The 24,619-nt window shown below is 42.6% G+C and overlaps 1 protein-coding gene across 4 annotated transcripts; it reads right to left on the minus strand.

Moving 5' to 3' along the window:
- Positions 1-5,054: 5,054 nt before the first annotated feature.
- Positions 5,055-24,152, minus strand: TUBA8 (tubulin alpha 8). Of its 4 annotated transcripts, XM_073886971.1 has the most exons (6): positions 23,992-24,146; positions 14,600-14,779; positions 12,697-12,919; positions 11,026-11,174; positions 8,885-9,565; positions 5,055-5,650 (listed from the first exon to the last, which is right to left on the minus strand). In XM_073886971.1, exons 3-6 carry the CDS (start codon positions 12,722-12,724, stop codon positions 5,357-5,359), a joined length of 1,152 nt encoding a protein of 383 aa, XP_073743072.1. In that variant the 5' UTR covers positions 12,725-12,919; positions 14,600-14,779; positions 23,992-24,146; the 3' UTR covers positions 5,055-5,356. The 4 variants fall into 4 exon arrangements, with proteins under 4 accessions (XP_073743072.1, XP_025707673.1, XP_073743071.1 ...); XM_025851888.2 differs by lacking the exon at positions 14,600-14,779 and having other exon boundaries at positions 23,992-24,151; XM_073886970.1 differs by lacking the exons at positions 14,600-14,779; positions 23,992-24,146 and adding an exon at positions 23,684-23,970.
- Positions 24,153-24,619: the final 467 nt, after the last annotated feature.

Here is a 24,619-nt window from a genome sequence, read left to right on the forward strand (position 1 = left end):
GGAAAGAATATCCAATGGCAAGAAGACAGTCTCTTCAACAAATGGTGGTGGGAAAATTGGACAGCCACATGCAGAAGAATAAAACTGGACCACTTTCTTACACCATACACAAAAATAGATTCAAAATGGATGAAAGACCTAAATGTGAGGCAGGAATTCATCAAAATCCTAGAGGAGAACATAGACAGTAACCTCTTTGACCTCAACCACAGCAACTTCTTTCTAGACACATCTTCAAAGGCAAGGGAAACAAAGGCAAAAATTACTTTTGGGACTTCATCAAGATAAAAGGCTTCTGCACAGCAAAGGAAACAGTCAACAAAGCTAAGAGGCAACCCATGGAATGGTAGAAGATATTTGCACATGTCTTATCATGTAAAGGGCTGGTATCCAAGATCTATAAAGAAATTCTCAAACTCAACACCCAAAAAACAAATAATTCAGTCAAGAAATGGGCAGAAGACCTGAACAAACCCTTCTCCAAAGAAGACCTACAAATGGCTAACAGACAAATGAAAAAATGTTCAGCATCACTAGCCATCAGGGAAATACAAATCAAAACCATAATGAGATACCACCTTACACCATTTAGAATGGCCAAAATTAACAAGACAGGAAACAACAAATGTTGGTGAGGATGTGGAGAAGGGGGAACCCTCTTACACTGTTGGTGGGAATGCAAGCTGGTACAGCCACTCTGGAAAACAGTATGGGGTTTCCTCAAGATGTTCAAAATAGAGCTACCCTACAACCCAGCAATTGCACTACTAGATATTTACCCCAGAGATACAGATGTAGTGAAAAGAAGGGGCACATGCACACCAATGTTCATGCCAAACTGTAGAAGGAGCCATGATGTCCTTCAACAAATGAATGGATAAAGAAGATGTGGTTCATATATACAATGGAATATTATTCAGCCATCAAGATGAATACCTACCGTTTGCATCGACATGGATGGGACTGGAGGGGATTATGCTAAGTGAAATAAGTCGAGTAGAGAAAGTCAATTATATGCTTTCACTAATATGTGGAACATAAGGAATAGCACAGAGGACCACAGGGGAAGGGAGGGAAAACTGAAGGGGAAGAAATCAGAGAGGGAGAGGAACCATGAGAGACTCTGGACTCCAGGAACCAAACTGAGGGTTACAGAGGGGAGGGGGGAAGGGGAGGGGGTAACCGAGTGATGGTATTAAGGAGGGCACGTGTTGTGAGCACTGGGTGTTATATGCAATCAATGAATCATTGAACACTACATCAAAAACTAATGATGTACTATATGTTGGCTAACTGAACATAATAAATAAATTAATTCTTAATCCATTAAAAAAATTAATTAATTTAAATAATTTTTTTTTTAAATTGTGGGTCATAACTAAAACAGTACTAAGAAAGAATTATATGGGCTCCTGGGTGGCTTAGACAGTTAAACGTCTGCTTTCTGCTCGGTTCATGATCCCAGGGTCCTGGCATCAGGCCCGGCATTGGACTTCCTGCTCGGTGGGGAGCCTGCTTCCCCTTCTCCTTCTAGTGCTCCCCCAGCTTGTGCTTTCTCTTGCTCTCTCTCCCACTCTCTGTCAAAGAAATGAATAAAATCTTTAAAAAAAAGAAGAAAGAAATTTATAGCACTAAATGTTTTTGTTAGAGAAGAAAAATCTCTAATTGTAAGGTAAGTTCTCACTGTAAGAAACTAGAAAAAAAGAGCAATGAAACCGAAAGCAAAAAGAAGGAAGAAATATAGGATAAATCAATGAAATTGAAAACAAATACACAATGTAGAAAAATCAGAGAAATAGAAAATGTAATCTTTGAAAGATGAATAAAATTGACAAACCCGTAGCAAGACTGACAAAGAAAAAGAGAATCATTGACTTCTACCTCTGAAACTAATAATACACTGTATGTTATTTAATTGAATTTAAATAAAATTAAATTTAAAAAAAGAAAAAAGAGAGACGATACAAATTACCAATATCAGGAATTTAAAAGGAGATGCTATTACAGACCCTGCAGATATAAAAGCGTAAGAGAATACTATAAACAACTGTACACACATAAATTTGACAACTTATTTGAACTGAAGAATTCTTTGAAAAGCACAAACTACCACACCTCACCAATCTGAGATAGTTTGAATAACTCCATAAGCTTCAAAGAAATTGAACTTTTAATTTTTACAATTCAAAAAAGAAATCTCCAGGCCCAGTTGGTTTCCCTGTAATAGTACCCTGATACCAAAATCAGATAAAGTGCAAAAAGGAAAAGAAAACTGCAAACCAATATTCTTTATGGATACTGATGTGAAAATTCTTCACAAAATGTTAGCAAATAGAACTCAGCAATATATAAAAAGAATTATACACCTTGATCATGTAAGGTTTTATTCCAAGGATACAAAGACAGTTCAACATTCAAAAATCAATGTAATCCACCATATTAGCAGGCTAAAGAAAAAAAATCACATGATCAAAATCAACTGATGCAGAAAAGGCATCTAACAAAATTCAACTCTTATTTATGATTTAAAACTCTTAAAGAACTAGATAGAAATAGAGGTAAACTTATATACTATGTGACTCCATCTGTACAACATTTTCAAGGTAACAAAACTATGGATATGGGAAACAAATTAGTGATGGCCAGTGTTTAAGGGTTGGGGGAAGATGATGAGTAGGAATGAAGGGGGTAGCAGAAGAGAGATCTTTGTAGTGATAGAGGGGTTTCTTGTCTTGACTGGAGTGGTAGTTACACAAATATACACAAGTGATAAAATGGCATAAAGATATGCCCACAAATGATATCAATGTCAATTTCCTGAGTTTGATATTATGTAAAATATAATTGTTGGAGGAAACTGGGTAAACCTCTCTGTATCATTTTTGCAACTTCCTGTGAATCCCTAATTATCTCACAATAAAGGTTTTTTAAGAAAAAGTAATGGGCAAAAAAAATAAAATGGGCATTTTTATTGGATTACATTAAATTTATAAATTACCTTAGGGAGAATAATATATTTTGTTGACAGTTACTATCCAATAATAAGGAATGTCTTTAAATTTTTCAAGGCTATTTTTGTGTCTGAGTTTAAAGTTTTCTCATAAAGGCTTCTAAACCTTTCTAGTTAAATTGTTATTTCTAAGTATTTCTCTTTTTGTTTCTGTTCTTAACAGAAGTTTCTTCCTCCACTAACCAATTATTGTATTTGTGAAATCAAGGCTACTAATACCCTGCTACCATACTGACATATTTTGTTTAAGTTAGTCTTATAAGGTTTTCCAAATGTACCATCATATCATCTACAAATAGAAATAGTTTTACTTCTTCATTTCCAACTATTATTCTTCTATTTTCCCTTACCTGAATGCATTAGCTTTCAGTACAATTCACATAACTCTAAAGGAAAGGAACACACCATGAGTGATTTACCACAGACCTAAACCCTGGCCTTGGGGATGTGTTATTTTCTCCCTAATTAGGTCATAGTTATACATCCAGGAAGTTTTGAGGCTTACCTGAAATCCCATGGGTAGGTCTCTCAACTTGCATCAAGAGAGAATATGCCCCTTCCTGAGTTCCTGACCCTAATTCTCTAATACAATTCTCTAATAAATTTGTGTATGCAGATACCTATGGGACTTGGTGCAGGAATGATCCTCAGATAAGGGAGGTCACAATGGACAGCAGATCTGGACCTCCTTTTTTTTTTTTACCATGATCTCCTTCATAAAAGAGCAAGAAAGTATGGTCTCTCTGAAGACAATCCTCTAGAAGTGATTAGCATTACTTCTTACCTAACCTTCCTTTTCTTGGAACATTTTATTCTATTTTTCTCAGGGCCACTAAGGAATATACAATATAAATTAGGGAAAATCAACAATTAACAAGATGTACATTTAATACACAGGGACCTACTGTGGTCCCAACCCTGGGTAACTTACCAATAGTAGTTGCATAAGAACAGCTTTTTGATTTTCCTAAAATCCTACCAGAGCTGCCAGCTTCAGGGAAGAGATGCATTAACTCATCCTCTCTTTTGTAAATGTTATAGACTTTTGTTTCTCCTCCATCCATCATTCTATGAAGCAGCAGTTGAAACCTGAGCACAGATACCAAGGCATACAAACAGTGCAGGTAGATGAATAGAATCAGTAGGGGCGCCTGGGTGGCTCAGTTGGTTAAGCAACCGCCTTTGGCTCAGGTCATGATCCTGGAGTCCCGGGATCGAGTCCCGCATCAGGCTCCCTGCTCAGCGGGGAGTCCGCTTCTCCCTCTGACCCTCCCTCTCTCATGTGCTCTTTCTCTCTCATTCTCTCTCTCAAATAAATAAATAAAATCTTTTAAAAATTAGGAAAAAAAAGAATAGAATTGGTAGTCCCTGTTATCTGAGCTTTCTTACTATATGCAACATATCAACTCTGTAAACCCGAGTTTCTTCATCTATAAAATGAGCAGAATATCCATTTGAGATTGTTGGGAGGATTAGAGATAAGGTATGTACATATATAAAGTATAGTATATCCTGCTTAAAACCTTCCAAATGTTTTTCACTTAGAGAAAAATCTAAACTCCTTACCATGGTCTGTATGTTCTGGCCCCAGCTTGGCTCTGGGATCTCACTTCCACCTCACACCATCCTCTAGGCACATTGACCTCCTTTATGTTCTTCGGACATAAGCTTGTTCCCACATCTGTGTTTTGTTCTATGTCCAGCATTCTCTAACTCCAGAACTTCACATGATGGCTCTCTCCTGTCATTCAGGTTTCCATGAGGCTTTTTCTGACCACCCAGTCTAAAGGAGCATTCCCCCAGACACTTTCCCTCACCATGGTTTTTTTTTTTTTACTTCATATTAGTTAATCCTACCTGAATTATCTCGTTCATTTATTTGTGTTTTTACAAGGGCAAGAAATGTGTCTGTCTTGTTTCTCACTCTCTAACAGTGTCATTTCCTTCCTTCCTTCAATCTTCCCAATGCCCAGATCTTTCCATAGCCAACAGGCTACATTTTGGGGTGGGCCCAGACTAATCCAGAATTTAAAATCCTGATTAGGTCTCTTCACAACATGTAACCTGGCTTCACCCTAACTAGAGACAGTGACTCTCATTTTTTTTTTTTTTTTTTTTTTTTTTTTTAGTGACACAAAGCTGCTTTTACCCAAGGGAGGGTCTGAACAGTTCAGCATCCATTTTTGGCCCAGTCACCCACAGGCACTGGTGTTAGACACCTCTTCCAATGGAAAACAGAAATTAGGCTGGGCTTAGGAGTATAGTCTGTTACTCTTGGAATAGTTAAACGTGCTTTGAGTGGAGAAGCATAAATAAAGAGACACAGCCAAGGGGAAAGTGTTATATTTAAAACTCCTCCCCTTCATTTTCTTCTTCAAATGAATCAGTCCCCACTTCTTCATAATCCTTCTCCAGAGCAGCCAGGTCCTCCCTGGCCTCAGAAAATTCTCCTTCTTCCATTCCCTCTCCAACATACCAATGCACAAAGGCCCGCTTGGCGTACATGAGGTCAAACTTGTGGTCCAGGCGGGCCCAGGCCTCCGCAATTGCAGTAGTGTTGCTCAGCATGCAAACAGCCCGCTGAACTTTGGCCAGGTCCCCTCCTGGCACCACTGTGGGTGGCTGATAGTTGATGCCCACCTGAGGAACAGAGAAAGAAGAGGAGCAAGAAAAGAAAATGCAGAGCAGCCAAAGGATAACTCAAGATGGGTTGGTTATCTTGGTAACATGGTGTGGTAGCAAGACACAGTCATGGGGTGGGAATGGGAGCAAGCCTAGATGTGAAAAGAAGGAACCAAAAGGTTTGAGAAACAGACAGGTAGAGAGAAGTGAGTGTTGAAGAGAAATTAAAAGTGAGTAGAACTGGGTGCAGGCAAATTCAAGGGAAGGGTTATAAAATCTAAAGACTGCAAAAGACTAGCTGGAATTTAAATAAAAACTTGGAAGAAAAAATAAAAACTGCAAAAGAAAAGGAGGAGAACAGGGATGCCTGGGTGGCTCAGTCAGTTAAGTGTCTGTCTTTGGCTCAGGTCATGACCCCAGGGTCCTGGGATCGAGTCCCACGTCAGGCTCCTTGCTCAGTGGGGAGCCTACTTCTCCCTCTGCCTGCCACTCCCCTGCTTGTGAGCTCTTTCTCTCTCTCCCCCCACCACCCCAACAAATAAATAAATAAATAAAATCTTTTAAGAAAAGGAAAGAAGGAGAACAGAGCTGGTAATAGGTAGAAATGTTAGTGGGGGAGATTCAAGTAGACAAATGAGGGTAATGAATGAGATTATTATTAAGAGGGGTGTACACAACATGTTTATCTTGAAAAGGGAAATAGATCTCCTTTATAGGCAAATTAATTTCTAGACTTGAAGTTTACTCTTTTCCACACGGTCATCTAAAGTTTCTTAGTTATACTGTCAACAAATTTAGGGAAATTTCTCTGCCAAGGACAGAGGGCTGTTTAAAGATCAGGGAGGGGGGTGGGGGGATGGGGTAACTGGGTGATGAGAATTAAAGAGGGCACGTGATATGATAAGCATGGGTGTTATATTCAGCTAATGAATCACTGAACATTATATCAAAAACTAATGATGTACTATACCTTGGCTAATTGAATTTAAATTTAAAAAAAAAAGATCATGGAGATAATCCAGAGCAATAAATTTAAAAATCCAAAAGGTCCTGGCGATGGTGTTAGTGTTAACCTGGCCCCATGTCTCAGGGGAGTGAGGCTTGTCAGAAGAAAAGCAAGGACTTCAATCAAAGAAAGTTAATTAAAACTCTTGCCTGGACAAGTCAACTTCCCAAGATATGGTAGCATGGCAGGGTCCTCTAAGCTAACCCTAGCCCAATCTGATGTTAGGGGCACTGAGAAATCTCCCTTCTCCCCATACACATATCCCAAACCAAAGCCAATCCCAGAAAACTGGAAGAAGTCGAAGGTAACAAACTGTGATAATATTTATGGGACGCTGAGAACCACAGTACTATCCAAAAAATACTCTCCTACCCAGGTCATCATGCCTTATTTGTCAGCCTCTTAATTTCATAGCTTTAAAATGCATGTTCTCTTGAGATGTAGGTAGGAGTTACAGCAGGCTATGTAGCCAAGTGTGTAGCCCATTAAATGAATTCACAATCATCTATCATTCCTCTTAGACAAAAGTAGTATCTTAGTGGTAGAGGCGAGGCTGTGACAGGGGCAAAGGACCAAAAATGAGAATGGGATGGGCAATGAATATAAACTTTGCTGTATCACATATTTTGCTAGATCTGACCCTGACCAGCAAAAAACTTTATCCCTTCAACTGAGTCAAATAGGGACAAACTCCCTTGGGGAGGATGTGAGAGGATGAAGTTCAACAAACATAAGCTTTTCCAAAAAGCAGCTAAAGATGCTGGCCCTACCCATCTTTCTGGACATAATCCCCAAACTTCAGCTTAAAATAGAAGAGAGAGAATGCGGGGCATCTCCTTTTTGTTAACTTCCCCACCACCCTCACATCTCATTTTTTTCTTTTTTCCTATTCATTTTCCTACTAGCTTGTTTTGTTGTTTCCATTTTAAAAATTTAGTATATGTGCTGCTGAAGTGAGCACTCCATTTTAAAAATTTAAAAAGACTCCATATTTTGGAAGATCTTGAGAATTTTCACATGAATGACCAAAACTGATCCATAAAAATAGGTGTAGTCTAGGGGGGGAAAGATTGTGTATATAGCTAGGAGTATAGCAGTGAGGGAAAATGCTACAAAAGGAGATCAGCTAGGTCAAAGCCTCATATGCAAATAGGTCAGTCAAGAGACTGGCACATGATGCCTTGTTTTTGTAAGCACCATCAGGGAAAAACAGACATGCTCATCTCTGTATATCTAGCAACTGGTATAACCACCCCTGGTGCTGAGTGAACCTCTGAACTATTAAAGGCATGGCTGGGGGTTACTAATTAATGTAAATGATGGTAATTATTTTGATAATGGAATCTGATTAAAGACCATGGGAACACAGGACAAAGTGGTCGAACAGTTCACATGCACAGAGCCAGCTGTATGTCTTGCCAGTGCAACTCAAAGGAGTGACTTCTAACATTCAACATTCACTAGTCCTGAGATCCATGGGTTTTCCCTGGCTATTGTACCTGCCCACTAATCCTCAGAGTCTGGCATTTTCCAGATTGCGGACACCTGATCTACAACAGGCTTCCTCAGCTTCTTCTTACTCCTGGTTAATGGAAAATGTCAGGGCATCACAAAACAAGTGACTCATAATCCTATAGTAACCATAAAATTTCTTATCCTCACTCTAAGTTAGTTAAGACTTACAGGATGAATATTTAACTTTTCAAAATAAATTGGGAGAGGAACACATCTTTTGTTAAAGGAGGGAATTATATCTCTCTGGTAACTTGAATTAATATGGTTAACTCCATTCTCTAATCTATTGTCAGATTACATCTACCTCCACTCATTCATCCTATTCATCCCATTTGCCTGCATGGGTTCTTTCCAGCCTGCTCAGTCCTCCTTACTAGAGAAAAGCCCTTTTCTTCCTGACCTTTGAGATGCTTGCAGATGTTAGGGTTCAGGAGCAGTAAGAGCCTTCTCCCTACCGCAGTATTGCCCCTCTGAGTATTGCAATTGTCCTCCTCCCGCTTCTTTCAATAATCCTTTCAAATAAAGTCTCTCCTTACCTAAAATGAATGAACTAATGAAATTACGGTTATATTTGTCTTAAGCCCTCCTCCCATATCATTCCATGAAGCCTGAAGCTCCCATGGAATTGTATGTCTAAGACCCTGGAATTTACACATCTTCCTCCCCCATCCCTGGTAATCTCCCTCTGCTTCTCTATTTGTCTCTCTTCTCCCTAAGTCATCAGCTCTCACCTTAAAGCCTGTGGGACACCAATCTACAAACTGAATAGTCCTCTTGGTTTTGATGGCAGCAATAGCAACATTCACATCCTTAGGCACCACGTCCCCCCGGTAGAGCATGCAGCAGGCCATGTACTTCCCATGTCTTGGGTCACATTTCACCATCTGACTGTTGGGCTCAAAGCAGGAGCTGGTTATCTCAGCCACGGAGAGTTGTTCATGATAGGCTTTCTCAGCAGATATAATGGGTGCATAAGTGACCAGTGGGAAGTGGATGCGGGGGTAGGGCACCAGGTTGGTCTGGAACTCAGTGAGGTCCACATTAAGGGCCCCATCAAAGCGGAGAGAGGCAGTGATGGAAGACACAATCTGGCTGATGAGGCGGTTGAGATTGGTATAGGTGGGGCGCTCGATGTCTAGGTTCCTGCGGCAGATGTCATAGATAGCTTCATTATCCACCATAAAAGCACAATCTGAATGTTCCAGTGTGGTGTGAGTGGTCAGAATGGAGTTGTAGGGCTCCACCACTGCAGTGGAGACCTGAGGGGCTGGGTAGATAGCAAACTCTAGCTTGGACTTCTTGCCATAATCCAGGGAGAGCCGTTCCATCAGCAGAGAAGTAAAGCCAGAGCCAGTGCCCCCACCAAAACTGTGGAAGATCAGAAAGCCCTGCAAGCCAGAGCAGGCATCTGTCTGGGGAGAGCAGAGCATGAGAAGAAATGATGAAGACAAGTTTACAAGAATACCCTCATGTCAACAAAGGCAGGCAATCCTCTCTATCTTCCCCACTCTATTCCTCAACATTTTTATGTAGGTAAAATCAAAACAGCCTTGAAGAAGTAAGATAAAAGGAGTTGGGTTGATCTTGAGAGGACTAGCTAAAATATATAGGGTGGCAAACAGCACAGGTACGTGCCACTAGGTACATGGAAGTTTCCAGCCCAGTGGCTTGGTTGAACCAGGAGTAAGAGTTTCAGAACCACAATGATTAATAACTTTGCCCTTTGGGAACCCCAACTCCTTGCCCATTTTCCCTGCCTTCTCACTGGTTTTGTGGGAGCTGCTGAAAGGAGTCTTGAAAAGTGGCTCAGGGTACCAATTTCAGAAATATAAATGGAGTCAGAGAACCTGAGTTTTAGTATCAATTTTGTCATTTCCCAGTTGTAAAAACTTGAGCAAGTTATTGAAACTCTCCAGATTTCTGTTTCTTCCTGACTACAGTAAGGCAATAAAAAATATACTCATCTCTAAAGTTATTGTGATTATCAAATGAGATAGCATGATATGCTGAGCAAGGACTTGATACATAGTAAGTACTCAATGTTACCTCTTATCAGAACTAAAGGAATTCATACAGTCACAAATTTTCCCATTGGGTATGATCTATGATACTGGTTCTGAACTTCAGGGGCCCACACACAGCTTTGAGACAGATAACCCCTATGAGCCCTCCACTAAACAGAAAAAGTGAACATGTACAAAAATGTGGCATCCTTAGCTCCCAAAAATCCCTGATCAAGTCCAACCATTTCCATTGTAAAGATAAGGAAATGAAAGCTCAAAGAGATAAAGTGGCCCACCCTACAACTCAGAGCTTTCTAGACAAAACAACCTGATTCAAATTCTAACTCTGCCACTTTCTAGTTGTGTGACCCAGGCTAAATTATTAAGCCACCCTGGCCCTCAATTTCTTCATCTGTAAAGTACAGGGAAACGACTTTCTCTTTCTCTGTATCATTATTAAGGGAATTAAGTGAAGGAACGTATCTAATTGACATTTGTAATGGCATTTGTAAGTGCTCAAATGTATCAATAATCTCTTCCTCTTCTCTTCCAAGTTAAATTCTGTGTTAACCTATTCTTCCAACAAGCAAAGAGCTAGCCTTCCTTATACCTGGAATTTCCCCCAGATACTACCATAGAGTATCAATAAGAATTAGTAGGGCATTGGCCTGTAGGGTAGTTCATGATGTCCAGGTAGAGGAAGGGGCATCATCACTGTGAATGCTTCTTACAGAACATAAGCAAAAGTTCCCAAATCTTAGGAGCTCTATTCTGTAGCCAGGGGTCATGTGCCTCCACTGATTCTGTTCAGGCTTAGGCCTGTCCATTTTAGCCTGACTCATCAATTCCCTACCCTTGTTAATACTTACCAGCTTCCGTATGCGGTCCAGCACCAGGTCGATGCTCTCCTTGCCCACTGTGTAGTGGCCCCGGGCATAGTTGTTAGCTGCATCCTCCTTCCCTGTGATCAACTGCTCTGGATGGAAGAGCTGACGGTAGGTTCCTGCCCGAACTTCATCTACCAAGAGACAGAAACCATCCGGTCTTACTACCTTGTTTCTAGAGGAGATGCGTCCCTCATTAAATATCATATAATACTTTTCTGGGTCTCCATTTCCTCTGCCTGTAAAACTCCACTGAGGTAAAACCAGACAACCCTATAATAAATCTGCAAAAGGTTAAGAGAATTCCAGGGTAACATAGGCACTAATAGAACCAGAAGCCTGTGACTCAAGTAGGCAAAGAGAAGCTTTCCTGCTCTGCTGGCAGGAACTTTTAAAAGCATCAGGTTCACAAAGTTCACCAAACACCAAAGTTGTTTGCCCCTCTTTCCTTCCACTTTGGCCCCTCCAGTCTTCCTTTTTATTTTTTTTCTTTCATGCTGCAAGTCTACCCAAAAGTTTAACCCAATTTTACTTGCACTAAAATGTTCTAGGGATACAGAGAAAGATTCCAGGTGATCTGCTTTCCCAGGAATTGTCCCACCCCTAACCTAATATGTCAGGCACTAGAGATATTTTAGAATGACTTTGAAGCAGAGCTATGCTCCAGATTCTAGAAGAGCAGGAACCCTAGAGAGGGTGGCTATTCAGCTCAACTCCAAGGGTCCACACAAAGTAGATATATGGCAGATCAAGATGTATCAAGGCCCAACTACATGTTCTTTTCTTCAGAGTTCCTCTACGCCCCCACCCAGGGAAATCATCTATTTGCATAGTGCCTGGGAGGGTAATTTGCACAATTTGTATTTGTACAAAGTATCCAAGGGTTGTGTACCTGTTGCCCCTAGAAATTAGTGTTTAGGCATTACAGACATTAGCCCAGATATCTCTGTGAAACTTACCCATCCCTTGCTTGGTGAACAAGCCTTGAAGCTAAGGAAATCCTGATGTTGAGCTGCGGATTGACCCAGGAGTCAGACCCAAGGGAAGTGATATTAGGGTGGCAGGGAGGGGGACTCAAGGGAAAGGTGAAGCACCAAGAACCCTGTCTCAACACAAATCAGAAGTCTTGTTTTCTAGGATCCCGAAGAGGTTCATTCTAGAACTATAGCAACCTGTGGCTGTAAGAGAATGTGTCTGCTATTATTCCATTTTTTGTAAGATATGCAAGGTTATGCCAGACCCATGAGAAAAGACTGCAATTATTAGAGAATCAGAAACCTATACTTTGGAAAATTGACTATTTGGAGACCTCTCATAATTCCTAAAATTATTTTTATTTTTTACTCTTAGCATATAGTTAAGAATCTTGACAATTTGGATCTTTCTCAGCAGGTTTAAGGGGTTTAAGTACAGAGTATTTTGTTCGGCATAGGTTACAGCTACAATGGGGGAACAGAGATCTGTGATTCCTATTGTAAGACACCCCCAGACTGTGGAGATTTCAAGAAACTAACAGAAATAAGTGTGGGTGGGGAGGTTCTAGCTGAGCCACGCCCCCCCCTTCCAATTAGAGATTCTGCTTCCTTAGCTATTATGGACCAAAGGCTCTGCAGCTTCGTGTTGTTTTCTGTGGAAAGGATCCTAGCCCATACTCACCTACTACAGTAGGCTCCAGATCTACCATGACAGCCCGAGGCACATGTTTCCCATTGCCAGTCTCACTGAAAAAGGTGGTGAATGAGTCATCGTCGTTGACCTTGCTGGCCTGGACACTAAAGGTGCCATCCGCCTGGATGCCGTGTTCCAGACAGAAGAGCTCCCAGCAGGCATTGCCAATCTGAACTCCGGCTTGACCCACGTGGACTGATATGCACTCCCGCTGTGAGGAGAGTGCAGAATCGAGGTCAGAGTCCTAGGCCTTCGTCATGCCCTTATGCTATATCCTGCACATCTGAGGACTTGTCTCTCCCTGTCATTCAACTCGCAGGATATCCGTCCCTACAACCACGCCATATAAAACCAAATGGTGTCTGAGGTGTCGGGTGTCTGGGGGCCACTGCCTCTGGACTGAGACTTGGCTCTGAGGCTTGCTCTAAAAGTTGTTTCCCAAGGTTAATCCTTTGTGTCAAGAAAAGGAAAAAGAGGACAGCTATACTGATAAAACAAGGGGCTAAGTCCAAACCATGAAATTCCTGTACTGATGAAGGAGGTCAAAGGGTGAACCAAGGATAACAGCAGAAACTGTCCATAAATTCACTACCATACATATTCAGCATTAGGCAGCATTCATATTCATGCCTAAACTCTGACCTTCCTAGACAACAGCCCCTCTCAATCTCTCTCTTTCTCCCTCTCTTTCCCCCCTCCCTTTCCCCCTCTCTTTCTCATGCACGCACACGCACACACACGCACACACACATGCTCACACGCTCAGAATATCATAGAGCAGATAAACACTCATGGAAGGAAAATACTTTGTAAGTAGGTGTCATGGATGTCTTTAGTATTCTGGTTACAAATGTAGGAAGAAGAAAGGATTGTTACATCAGCAAAGGAGAAGTGGGAGTGTATAAATTAGGCTCTTCCTGAAGTTGGAAAATTTCTTTGTAGCCACCATAATCTGCTCCTTTGCCTCTGTCAGGCCACATATTAAAGCTGACCTTTGAGGGTCCTTACCTCTTTGTTACTCTGGTATGAAGCCATAATTACCTGATTGGTCATAGTACTAATAGTTGAGGATGAGAATGAGTGCGTGTGTGTGTGTGTGTGTGTGTGTGTGTGCATGAGAGAGAAAGAGAGAGAGAGTGTGTGTGTGTAATAACAAAAGCTGGGGTTTTACCAGAAAGCATGGCCGCATCACCTCCATATATCCCACCTGTGAGGAAGCAGTGGCCAGCACACATGGCTCTGTGCCTGTGATGCCTGCTAGAGCCCAGCCGGGAAGCATGTGCTTCATCCATGGGTTCTATTCTTATCCATGACCTGACCTGGCATTTTCCAGCTAGGTAACCCAAGCCAGAAGAAGAGCCTCCAGAGAATTTGGCTGGGCATTGAAACACACGGAGTCAGAGGGAACTCGGAGGTTCTCTGGGCATGGGAACAGGGCAGCTGCCCCAAATAACACCTCAAAGAGCCAGAGGTGCCAGGACCCATTACTCCCTAATTTAGTTTTAGAACTGAGCACCTACCCTACACCTGTCTCTATGCCCTTGCCTTGGGGAGCATAGGGCACAGGTGTTCACAGCAGCCAGTAACAAAAGTAGCCCTATCTGGGAATACAACCCAGCTATATTTCCATGACTCTGGTGGCCAAAGAAAGGTTTCACTCACAAAGTTGTCCACACCCCAGGGTTTAAATCTCGCCTTCTCCATTTACTTGCTGTGCTGTGTGACCTTGGCTGAGTTAACTAACTTCACCTCATATGAAAATAATGAGTTAGCCATGATTATAGTTGTTTTTGCCCTTACCGTTATCATTTTCATTATGATATACCTTGTAGGTTCTCCACCCAGAAACACAGGTGGAAAGTTAGAGAATCCAGGTCCCCATTCTACTCACCTTTACTATGAAGTCTATTTTCTGCCTTCACCTTAGGTCTTAATTCAGACTTTAAAAAAGTGTCCTACACCCAGGAACCACCCCACAACCAGCGTGTTATCAATCAGTCCACATCTTTCACATCCAGGTAGCCATGGCTTCCTAAAGAGGTATCTAAAGCTGATGGGACTTTGGAGAGACCTAAAAAAAAAAAAAAAAAAGTCTGATCCTATGTATCACCTTCTAGGTGACAGCATCTTCTGTGGCCCTGACCCTCAGTCCTTGGAACCTTGCACCTCTGCACCAACCACCACCACACCCCAACTATCCTCCAGGCCTATCTGTGGTGCTATTTGCACTCATCAGCCCTTCCTTCTGGAACACTCTTTTTCAGCAAGAATGCAGGGATATTTCAGAAAGATTGAAGGTCACAGGAGGAAGAGTAAAGGCTCTTTTGCACCAGAAAACTACCAATATGGTGATATTAATATCAGCCTCTTTTGATATCCCCTTTAATCTCACACACACTGATAAATATGCCAGTCTTCACAAACTCTCTCTCTCTCTCTCTCTCACACACACATACACACCCCTTAGGAAGAGCTATTTTCCCTGTTAAACTAATTTAGAGTAATTGGAAGTATAAAAGGGGCTCAGAAATAACTGATACGTTCATAGATGCTTCCAAAACCCAAAAGCGGCTACACCAATCAAGAGAAAAGGAAGATTCCCTCAATACCATTCCCCACTAACAGGAACCAGGGCTCCTGGGAGAAATGAAGAGTTCTAGGTGTGGGGCAAGGAATATACAAGATGAGCCTGGAACATCTTATGGTGCCTGAAAGCACAGAAGCTAACACAGACTGGGATGATGTCAAAAGATCTCAGAAACCAACTTGAAGAAGCTCCCACTGCCAAAGATGAGACAGTCTGAGCATCAAAAAGAAGAAGAATGGTACTTGATTGCAACAGGATGTATATAAAAATCCACAACTCCTTAGTGTTATTAAGAAAAGAAAACAAAACTCATTTGTCCACAAACAGCACTGTTGATGAGGGAAAGCTCTCTTTTTAAACTGAAGAATGTCAGCTAATAAATGTACAAGAAATGATATATTAAGAAATGTTGCCATATTACAGTTCTTAATTACATAATTGATTTGGTCAAAGATGCCAACACCATTAAGTGAAAGGTTGATGGGAAAAGAAATGGATATTCAAATAGCGCCAAAAAATCACTGTTACTTACAGGTTACGAGGGGAAAAGTAACCACAACAGTTACTAGCCAAACACTGGGAACAATCTTAACAGTACTGATAGTGAGAAAACCAGACATTAAGAACCTCCTTATGTGATACAACATGACATACACAACACCACCCATGAAGAATTCTTGTACTTAGCCTTGGGATGCCCAGGTGGCTCAGCTGGTCAAGTGTCCAACTCCTGATTTTGGCTCAAGTCATGATCTCAGGGTTGTGAGACTGAGCCCTGCATCGGGCTCTGCACTGGGCCTGAAGCCTGCCTAGGATTCTCTCTCTCCCTCTCCTTCTGCCCCTCCCCGCCCCACTCAGTCTTGCGCATGCACTCACTCTCTCTCTCTAAAAAAAACAAAAACAAAACAAACAACAACAGGGCGCCTGGGTGGCTCAGTTGGTTAGGCGACTGCCTTCGGCTCAGGTCATGATCCTGGAGTCCCGGGATCGAGTCCCACATCGGGCTCCCTGCTCAGCGGGGAGTCTGCTTCTCCCTCTGACCCTCTTCCCTCTCATGCTCTCTATCTCTCATTCTCTCTCTCTCAAATAAATAAATAAAATCTTTAAAAAAAAAAAACAAACAAACAACAAAAAAACTCATCCTTAATCTATTAAACACTTTAAATTTAGTTTCCACATTACAGAAAACACCAGGATCAGAGTGATAAGTGACATATTGAGAAAACAATAAAATAAATCCAGAAGGTGAAACATTCTACAGGGCAACTGATACAATCTTTTTAGTTCATAAAAAATAAAGATAATAGGAGAGATTGTTCCATATCAAAAGAAACTCCAGAAACAGAAATCCACATGTAGTATGTGCATTTTGCCTGAATTCTGGTTTGAACAAATCAAAATTATTTGGGGGACAAAAAGAGAAATTGATTAATTTTGTTAAGCATGATAATGAAAGTATAGTTAGGTATGACAATATCCTTATTTTTTAGAGTCACTTTTTTTTAATTATGTTCAGTTAGCCAACATATAGTACATCATTAGTTTTTGAGGGTCACTTTAAAGCATTTGGGGCAAAATGCCATGATGTCTGTATTTTACCTTAAAATACTTCCACAAACACAGCAGGTAAAGTAAAAATGGCAGAAAAATAATTATTATTATTAAATCTAGATTATATATGTATGGGTGGCATTATAGTACTATTCCAGATGTTTAAATTTTTTCATACTAAAAAGAAAAAAATTAAAGAACGGAACTAGAGGAAGAATGGGAGTAAAGATTCCACTCACCATAATTACCTTATCCTGCAGGGCCCAGGCTCTTCCTGTCCCATTTCACTTAGTCATTTATTCAACTAACAATATTAAGAACGAATTTGTCAGGGCACTGAGCTAGCCTTCTCCAGTCACCGCCGGATCACCCTCCCCATCTTCCTCCCTAGAAGTTCTACATAGATAAACACAGAGCAGACCCAGTGCTGATAGCCTTGTGAGGTCACCCCTCATGCCGAAGAGGGGTCATCCATCTGGCATAACCAGGGATGTTATGTCAACTGTCAATGTTTAGGACCCTAGAACCAGACTGGCCTCATGGATCACCAAGTATGATTCCCTCCCCATTTTACAGATGAAAAATCTGAGGCTCAGAAAGGTAAAGGGACAGATTCAAGATTTCACAGCTCTGCAGCAAGAGCCCAGACTGGAATCCAGGTCTTCTGACCTCAGCCTGAGTTCTTCCCTTTATACAACACAACCTCCAGCCTCACTTGCACTCTGAATTTCCAGGGTCCTGGGATATGCCCACATCTACATCAATGCAAGCCTGAGAGTGTATATAGCAAGGCCAAGCTTGTATAGCAAAACTCCAAATGGAAAAAAGCTCCAGTGCAGAGAGAAACTGAGAATGGCTTATGGTGGTAGCCTCTTTGAAAATGGGTCATCCTTCTCTGATAGAACCAGGAATCTGTTTCTCAGGGCTGGTGTGTACAAGAAGAGGGAGGGGGCCGAAGTATAGAAGCAGCTGACCCAGCAGAGGATATTTAAGTCCTAAATTTGTTCCAAACTCAGATTTCAGATTCCCCTCTCTAGCCAATCAGAGCTCATGTTTTCTCTCTCACGCTATTTTTTTCTCTCTCAGTTCCACTTTGAATCTGGGCTTGTAGAGCTCAGACCACTTCTGTGCTCCAGGGATGCTGTGAGGTAAAGGGGGTCCTCTGTGTGCTGCTGAACCTCTCTGCCCAGCAATCCAGAAGGTGAAAATGAGGGAGATGGAGAGACCTAATAAAGGAGTTTCCTTTCCTCAAGAAAAGTATGACATATCTTTACAGACCTAGTGCTGGTATAACTACAAGAGTTACCCACTCTGTTCATTCCTACAACAAATATTTATTGTATTATTATGTGTAAGCAGGTATCAAAAGGTACTAGGCTAACTCCTATTCATCCTATTCATTAAATGTCACTTCTTACAGGAAGTCTGGAAAACCACAAACCAGCACAGGGCCCTACTATGTGCTCCCACAATCCTCTTCTTCCCTATCATTGTATTTATCATACCATATTATGGTTGCTTGTTCAATTTGCTGACTTACCGAGGAGAGAGAATAAGTTCTATGAGGGCAAGGAACTCTTGCTTACTCAGTGCATCCCCAGCATCAAGTACAATGCTTGAATGTAGTGGGTGCTCAATAAATGTAGGGATGATTAGAATGAAAACTCTGCACTGAGGGGTCTTATAATCTATTTAACAAGAGAATAGCCAGTGCCAAAGACACAATGGGAGTTCAAAGGAGAAAAAAAACAACTCTGGCTTAGTTTCCTGGAACAGGAATATTTGCAGCGACCTTGACGAATTTAGACATGCCAAACTGATCATTTTAGTTGAGCTTAGGAGCAATGTGAACAAGAGGCAGGAAAATTTAGGGCAAGTCCCACAAACAGCACAGTTTTCCTGATGTGTAGGCTTATGAAAAGCAGAGCAGATGAGACATCTGTGCCACCTACCTTCATCTTCCATGGGGAGGGGACCCTATGTTTTGCAGAATATCAAAAAAGAAATTCTAGAACCTTACAGTCCTTTTATAATTCCACTATAAGAAACCTTTTCTTATATCAATCTTATATTATTTCTACTTCATATTAGTCATTCCCTTTTGTTTTGCTCTCAGAGGACTAAGATCAGCTAATTAGGACCCTCTGTAGAAGGAGGTTTTGTAGCTTCAAAAATCAGTCTGAAGTATCGTAAAACTGGCATATTATCTAGGAAAGGAACTGACACAGACAGTGGTATATGCCATGTGAAAACCTGAGACCAGTCCACATTCCCTGTGGTCAAATGCCACACAGTTGCTCTCAGGAAGCATATTATTACCAAATTATGTCTAGTTGTCAGGTTGGGCTAATAAATCACCTATATTTCAGGATCTAGGTCAAAGATGGCAAATAAAAAGTAGATCCACAGTGTTATGGAGGAATAACTAAAGTAAGAAGAAATGTGATACATAAAAGATTGCTTGAATTATCTCTGCTCAAAACCCTTCAATTACAGCATATTTGTAATCACTCAGAACAAAGAAAAGATAGCAAGCCAGAAACAGCAAGAACAAAAACTTGACCTAAATTAAGTGAGTGAAAGTGAGTGAAATTAAGTGAGTGAAAATAGCTCAAGAGAGGGGGCTCAGATTATAGGCACTGCATTTAGGGCAGCAATAGGGATGACATAAGACCACCTTTAGGAATGGCAGGGGTGTGTGGTAAATAGACTCCCAGCCTAAGAGACCCATTGGTGTCCGAAGGCCCTTAGGCTTTAGCTGACCTCAGGGGCAAGTGTGAGAGACAGTTAAGGAGTTTTAATCTGGTGCATAACCACCTAGTCTATTTTCCCATTCTTCCACAGGTCATTATGTGGGAGAAATTCTAACAGGAAGACACAGACAGGGGAAATGTCAACAACGGCCACAGATAGTGTTACTGGTCCCTTGGTGGCCAAAGGGAAAAGGAGCAGTTGGTCCACTTCCGCCCCCAAGGAAGGAGCAGTTGGGTCCACCCACCCCCATCATGGGTCCTGAATTCACCAGTTATTTCCCCCTCAGAAGTTATTTTTAACTTTTCATCTTCCTCTCAAGGTCACTCAGAAGCCCCCTCAGAAAGGAAACTCAGCAACAGCAGTGGCCCTCTAGCTCCGCATGGCCTGACCTGAGCCTGGAAGCTTCCTATGAAAACTCCTCCTCATTTAGCCAGCACCCGTGTTCTAGCCACTGCCGAGGGAAGTTCTGGTCATCAGGGCTCCTCTGCTATTTGGAGGCATGTACCCCTACAACGTCTGGGGAATCTGTCCTTAGTAATGGTAAGGGCAGATGCAGAAGTGACTCCAGAAGTGGTCTGAGGTCAGAAAATAAGTATGGACCCTGCAGAGCTCAGCCACGCCTGCCTACATGGGGGCAGTTTGCAGAGGACTGCAGACACAGAAGCAGTGTCCCTCTTGCCCCCCCAAATACTCTCCCCTCCCCTCTATTTTTTTGAGGAAACAGGCTCTTTGTTGCCACTTCATGCCTATCCCCATCTGAACCAGTGCTCCCTGGCTCAGAAGGAATGCAGTTAAGGAGGCTATGCTGCAGGTGTTCTCACCTCCCCATAAACCCAGACACTTTCTCTGTGCCCTGGTATCATTGACATGGGCTTGGCTTGGGACACCTGGCCAGAAGTCTCCATCCCACTTTCTCCAAAGGTGTCCTAGTCTCAGTTCCCAGAAGAACTGCTTACTGGAAGGACACTGGGAGCAGATGGGAATGCTCAGTTATAGGATTAGTTATACATTTCTTACTCAGAACCTACAGAAATGCTAAATCTAATTCTTCTTCACACAGAAGCAGCCTTCCCTCCAACTCCAACAAGGGAAGGGAAACCTAGAGGATGGCTGCCTGAAACAACCTGTTAAAGTAAAGTTCTTTCTGCAAGGGTAGGATTCTTTGGGTCTTCATTTATTAGATGTGTCATCCTAGCCTTTCAGGAATGGGTCAAGAGATTTTTAAAAAGAGGTTCTATGAAGACATGAACAGACATTTTTCCAAAGAAGACATCCAAATGGCCAACAGGCACATGAAAAAGTGCTCAACATCGCTCGGCATCAGGGAAATCCAAATCAAAACCTCAATGAGATACCACCTCACACCCGTCAGAATAGCAAAAATTAACAAGTCAGGGAACGACAGATGTTGGCGGGGATGTGGAGAAAGGGGAACCCTCCTACACTGTTGGTGGGAATGCAAGCTGGTGCAACCCCTCTGGAAAACAGTATGGAGGTTCCTCAAACAGTTGAAAGTAGAGCTACCATTCGATCCAGCAATTGCACTACTGGGTATTTACCCCAAAGATACAAATGTAGGGACCCGAAGGGGTACGTGCACCCCAATGTTTATAGCAGCAATGTCCACAATAGCCAAACTGTGGAAAGAGCCAAGATGTCCATCGACAGATGAATGGATAAAGAAGATGTGGTATATATACACAATGGAATATTATGCAGCCATCAAAAGGAATGAGATCTTGCCATTTGCAACGACGTGGCTGGAACTGGAGGGTGTTATGCTGAGTGAAATAAGTCAGTCAGAGAAAGACATGTATCATATGACCTCACTGATATGAGGAATTCTTAATCTCAGGAACAAACTGAGGGTTGCTGGAGTGGTCGGGGGTGGGAGGGATGGGGTGGCTGGGTGATAGACATTGGGGAAGATATGTGCTATGGTGAGCGCTGTGAATTGTGTAAGACTGTTGAATCACAGATCTGTACTTCTGAAACAAATAACGCAACATATTTTAAGAAAAAAAAAAGAAAAAGAAGAAGATAGCAGGAAAGAAAGAATGAAGGGGAGTAAGTCAGAGGGGGAGACGAACCAGGAGAGATGATGGACTCTGAAAAACAAACTGAGGTTTCTAGAGGGGAGGAGGGTAGGGGGATGGGTTAGCCTGGTGATGGGTGTTAAAGAGGGCACATTCTGCATGGAACACTGGGTGTTATGAACAAACAATGAATCATGGAACACTACACCAAAACAAATTATGTAATATATGGTGATTAACATAACAATAAAAAATTTTAAAAAAAATCCCACAAAGAAAAAAAATTTTAAAAATTAAAAAAAATTAAAAATTAAAAATAAATAAAATCTTATAAATAAAAAAAGAGGTTCTATGAGTAGGAAATGGCCAATAAAAAATATTTTCCCATTAAGAGAATGCTGCCCATGTAACTAAATATTTTAAACACAACCTGCTATACAAAATTCAGTTTCAAAATAAATAAAAGATATTCTCTTTTCAAAATATTCAACCACAGGTTTTCAGTTAAACAGCCACATTTATAATAAGGTTTTACTGTTTAAAATTTTTATTTACCAGATATTTTCAGAAACTTGCCTATTGAATATATATCAAAGTTTGCTCAGAGGGCTAGACTACCATCATTGACTCCCTTGTAAGCCTCCTTTAGGCTCTACTCTGAGAGTCACTATGGCATTCAGGTCAAAATTAAAACATGCAAGAGAAAACACTTTGAAAATTATAGAGCACTACATTCTAGATATTATAAATATTAAATACCAAATTCTGAGTATGCTGCCTAGGATTTGCTTCAGAATAATAGGAAGTAAGGGAAAGGGGAATAAATGAAGCAAGACTTGTCCTAAGTAGATAATTGTTGAAATTGGATGAGGCATATACTGGGGTTCATTATATCATTCTCTCCCCTTTTGTATATGTTTGAAATTCTCTACAATAAGAAGTTTAAAATAGTAAAGCTAGGTGGAGCCTTAGAAATTGTAACCATAACCCCTCTTCATTCTGTAGATGAGAAAACCAGTCCAGAGAGGTTAATCGACATTCTTGAAGCTAGATGCCGAGCCAGGAGTCAAAATTCTTCTCTGGGCTTCTTCTATGGCCTCACATCCGGACAGGAGTGTATTCCTTTGGGCACTATCACCAATATCCCCCAAGTTCTTCAAGCTCCCAGGTGGGTCTGTGAGCATGCTCCAGAGACAGAGGCTGCTGGACAGACCTCTAGCTAGAAACAGGGCTGGAGCCAGAGCTAGAGGCCCTGGGCACTTTCCAAACAGAGCAGAGGCTGGGGGAGGAGCAGAGTTTTCTCGCCTACCCTGCTCGGTCACCTGACACCTAGAGCAAGAGTGCCCAGAGAACCTGACCTTGGCTTAGGAGACTTGCTTATTCTGTCCGCCTCCTCCACCCAACCCTCCCAATCCACCTCCCTGCTACCAAAATACCAGGGCTCTGAACAAGGAGATTCTGGGTTTTCAGGCGTTCAGGGAAGTGGATCGGGAACAATTTTACCCGCTCCCGGGGGAGAGCGGGGGCGGGGGGGGGGGGATTCTAGAGGGCCTGTAGAGGCCCCCTCCAGCAAGTTAAGATCTGCGACTGCAAAAGGAGATAGATTTCCGGGAGGGAGAAAGGAGTCGCTGCTGAGCCTTAACCATGATAGTAAACAAAAAGAGAAGTCTGAGGTCCCCTTGCCTTCGGGAGGGAGACTTCTGTGTGCCAAAGACCTTCCCATTTCGACAGCTGGAAAAACTGGGGAGTTGGCGTGGGTGCCAGGTGTCTGGGAAGCTGAGAGTGCTCGAGTTTTAATGCCCCCCAAACCCAAGCTAATGTTCAGAGACCAGAAAGGAAAACGACCTCAAGCGTGGGGAGACTGTGACGCCCTGAGTCCTCTGTCACATTCTGGGGCTCTCTCACATTTGATTGGATTTGGGGACCTAACTGCACCCACTCCCCCAGCCGCCGGGGCCAGCTCACCCATCTGGAATCCCTGGACTGTCTCCTACTTACCCCACTCTAGACCCTGAGCTGCCTGTCTGGGGATCCCTCAGAATCTCACCTCTTCGGCGCCGGCTTCCCAAGTCCTCCCTCTCATCACCTGCGTGCGCAAATCTCCCTTAGGTCCCTTTGGGGGGCGATTCGCCTCAGGTCTCTACTTTATGTATATTATAAAGGGTACGGGCACGGGTGTCCTCCGCCAGAGGGTACGGACCCCCTCGACCCTGAACTGACACCCCAAGAGTCTTCAAGCTCTGCAGATCCAAAGCGATGAATCCATTAGCCCCCGCGTAGATATGGCTCTCCGCTGGGTGCCAGCCCCGCGCCCCAGATCCCCGGCCCCCAGCCCCGGGCCCTGGAAAGGCTCACCATCGCGGCCGCTCTCCTCGCCGGCTTGCCTCCCAGCTGGGCCTGCCCACCCCAAGTGCTCTAGATACAGCCGCCTCCGCTGTTGTGACACACCAGCCGGGAGGGGTCTGGGGACAGACATGCTAGGCCAGCAGCTGCCCTGCAGCATCACAGTGCCCAGGGAGGGGAGGGACCCGGGCAGGTCACAATTGCTCCTCCCCGCCCACCCCCGGCTCAAATCCCCGGGCAGCCAAGGTGGCCCCACCCCGCCTCTGGGTCCACCCTCAGGCATCTTGGGCGCTGCTGTGCTGGGAATTGCGCGGTTGGGTTCTTAGCGCTTCCGTGGCTCGGTGGGGGAGGCAGTCCTATTTATTAGCAAAACGCACTTGTACACTCTGTGTGATCGGCCATTAGCTGGAAAGCTGCTTAGGAAAGAAATGTAAAAGTGCTGCTAAACAAAATGTTCATCACTGCCCAAACTTTCATTCTCTTCTTGCTGCCAAAAACTAGCCACCTGACTGGGGTTTAGTTGACTGCAGTCACCCTAAACCCAGGAGAGTGCAAGGCTCACTGCTAGGAGCAGGCTTGCAAGCTCAGCTCTGTTTCTTACCTGCCTGTGCTTAAAAGCAAGTTGCTGTGCCTCTGCTCT

This window comes from Callorhinus ursinus, unplaced genomic scaffold, assembly GCF_003265705.2.
Source record: "Callorhinus ursinus isolate GAN/ISIS: 27379988/994484 unplaced genomic scaffold, GSC_fseal_2.0 scaffold74, whole genome shotgun sequence".
Classification (NCBI taxonomy): Eukaryota; Metazoa; Chordata; class Mammalia; order Carnivora; family Otariidae; genus Callorhinus; species Callorhinus ursinus.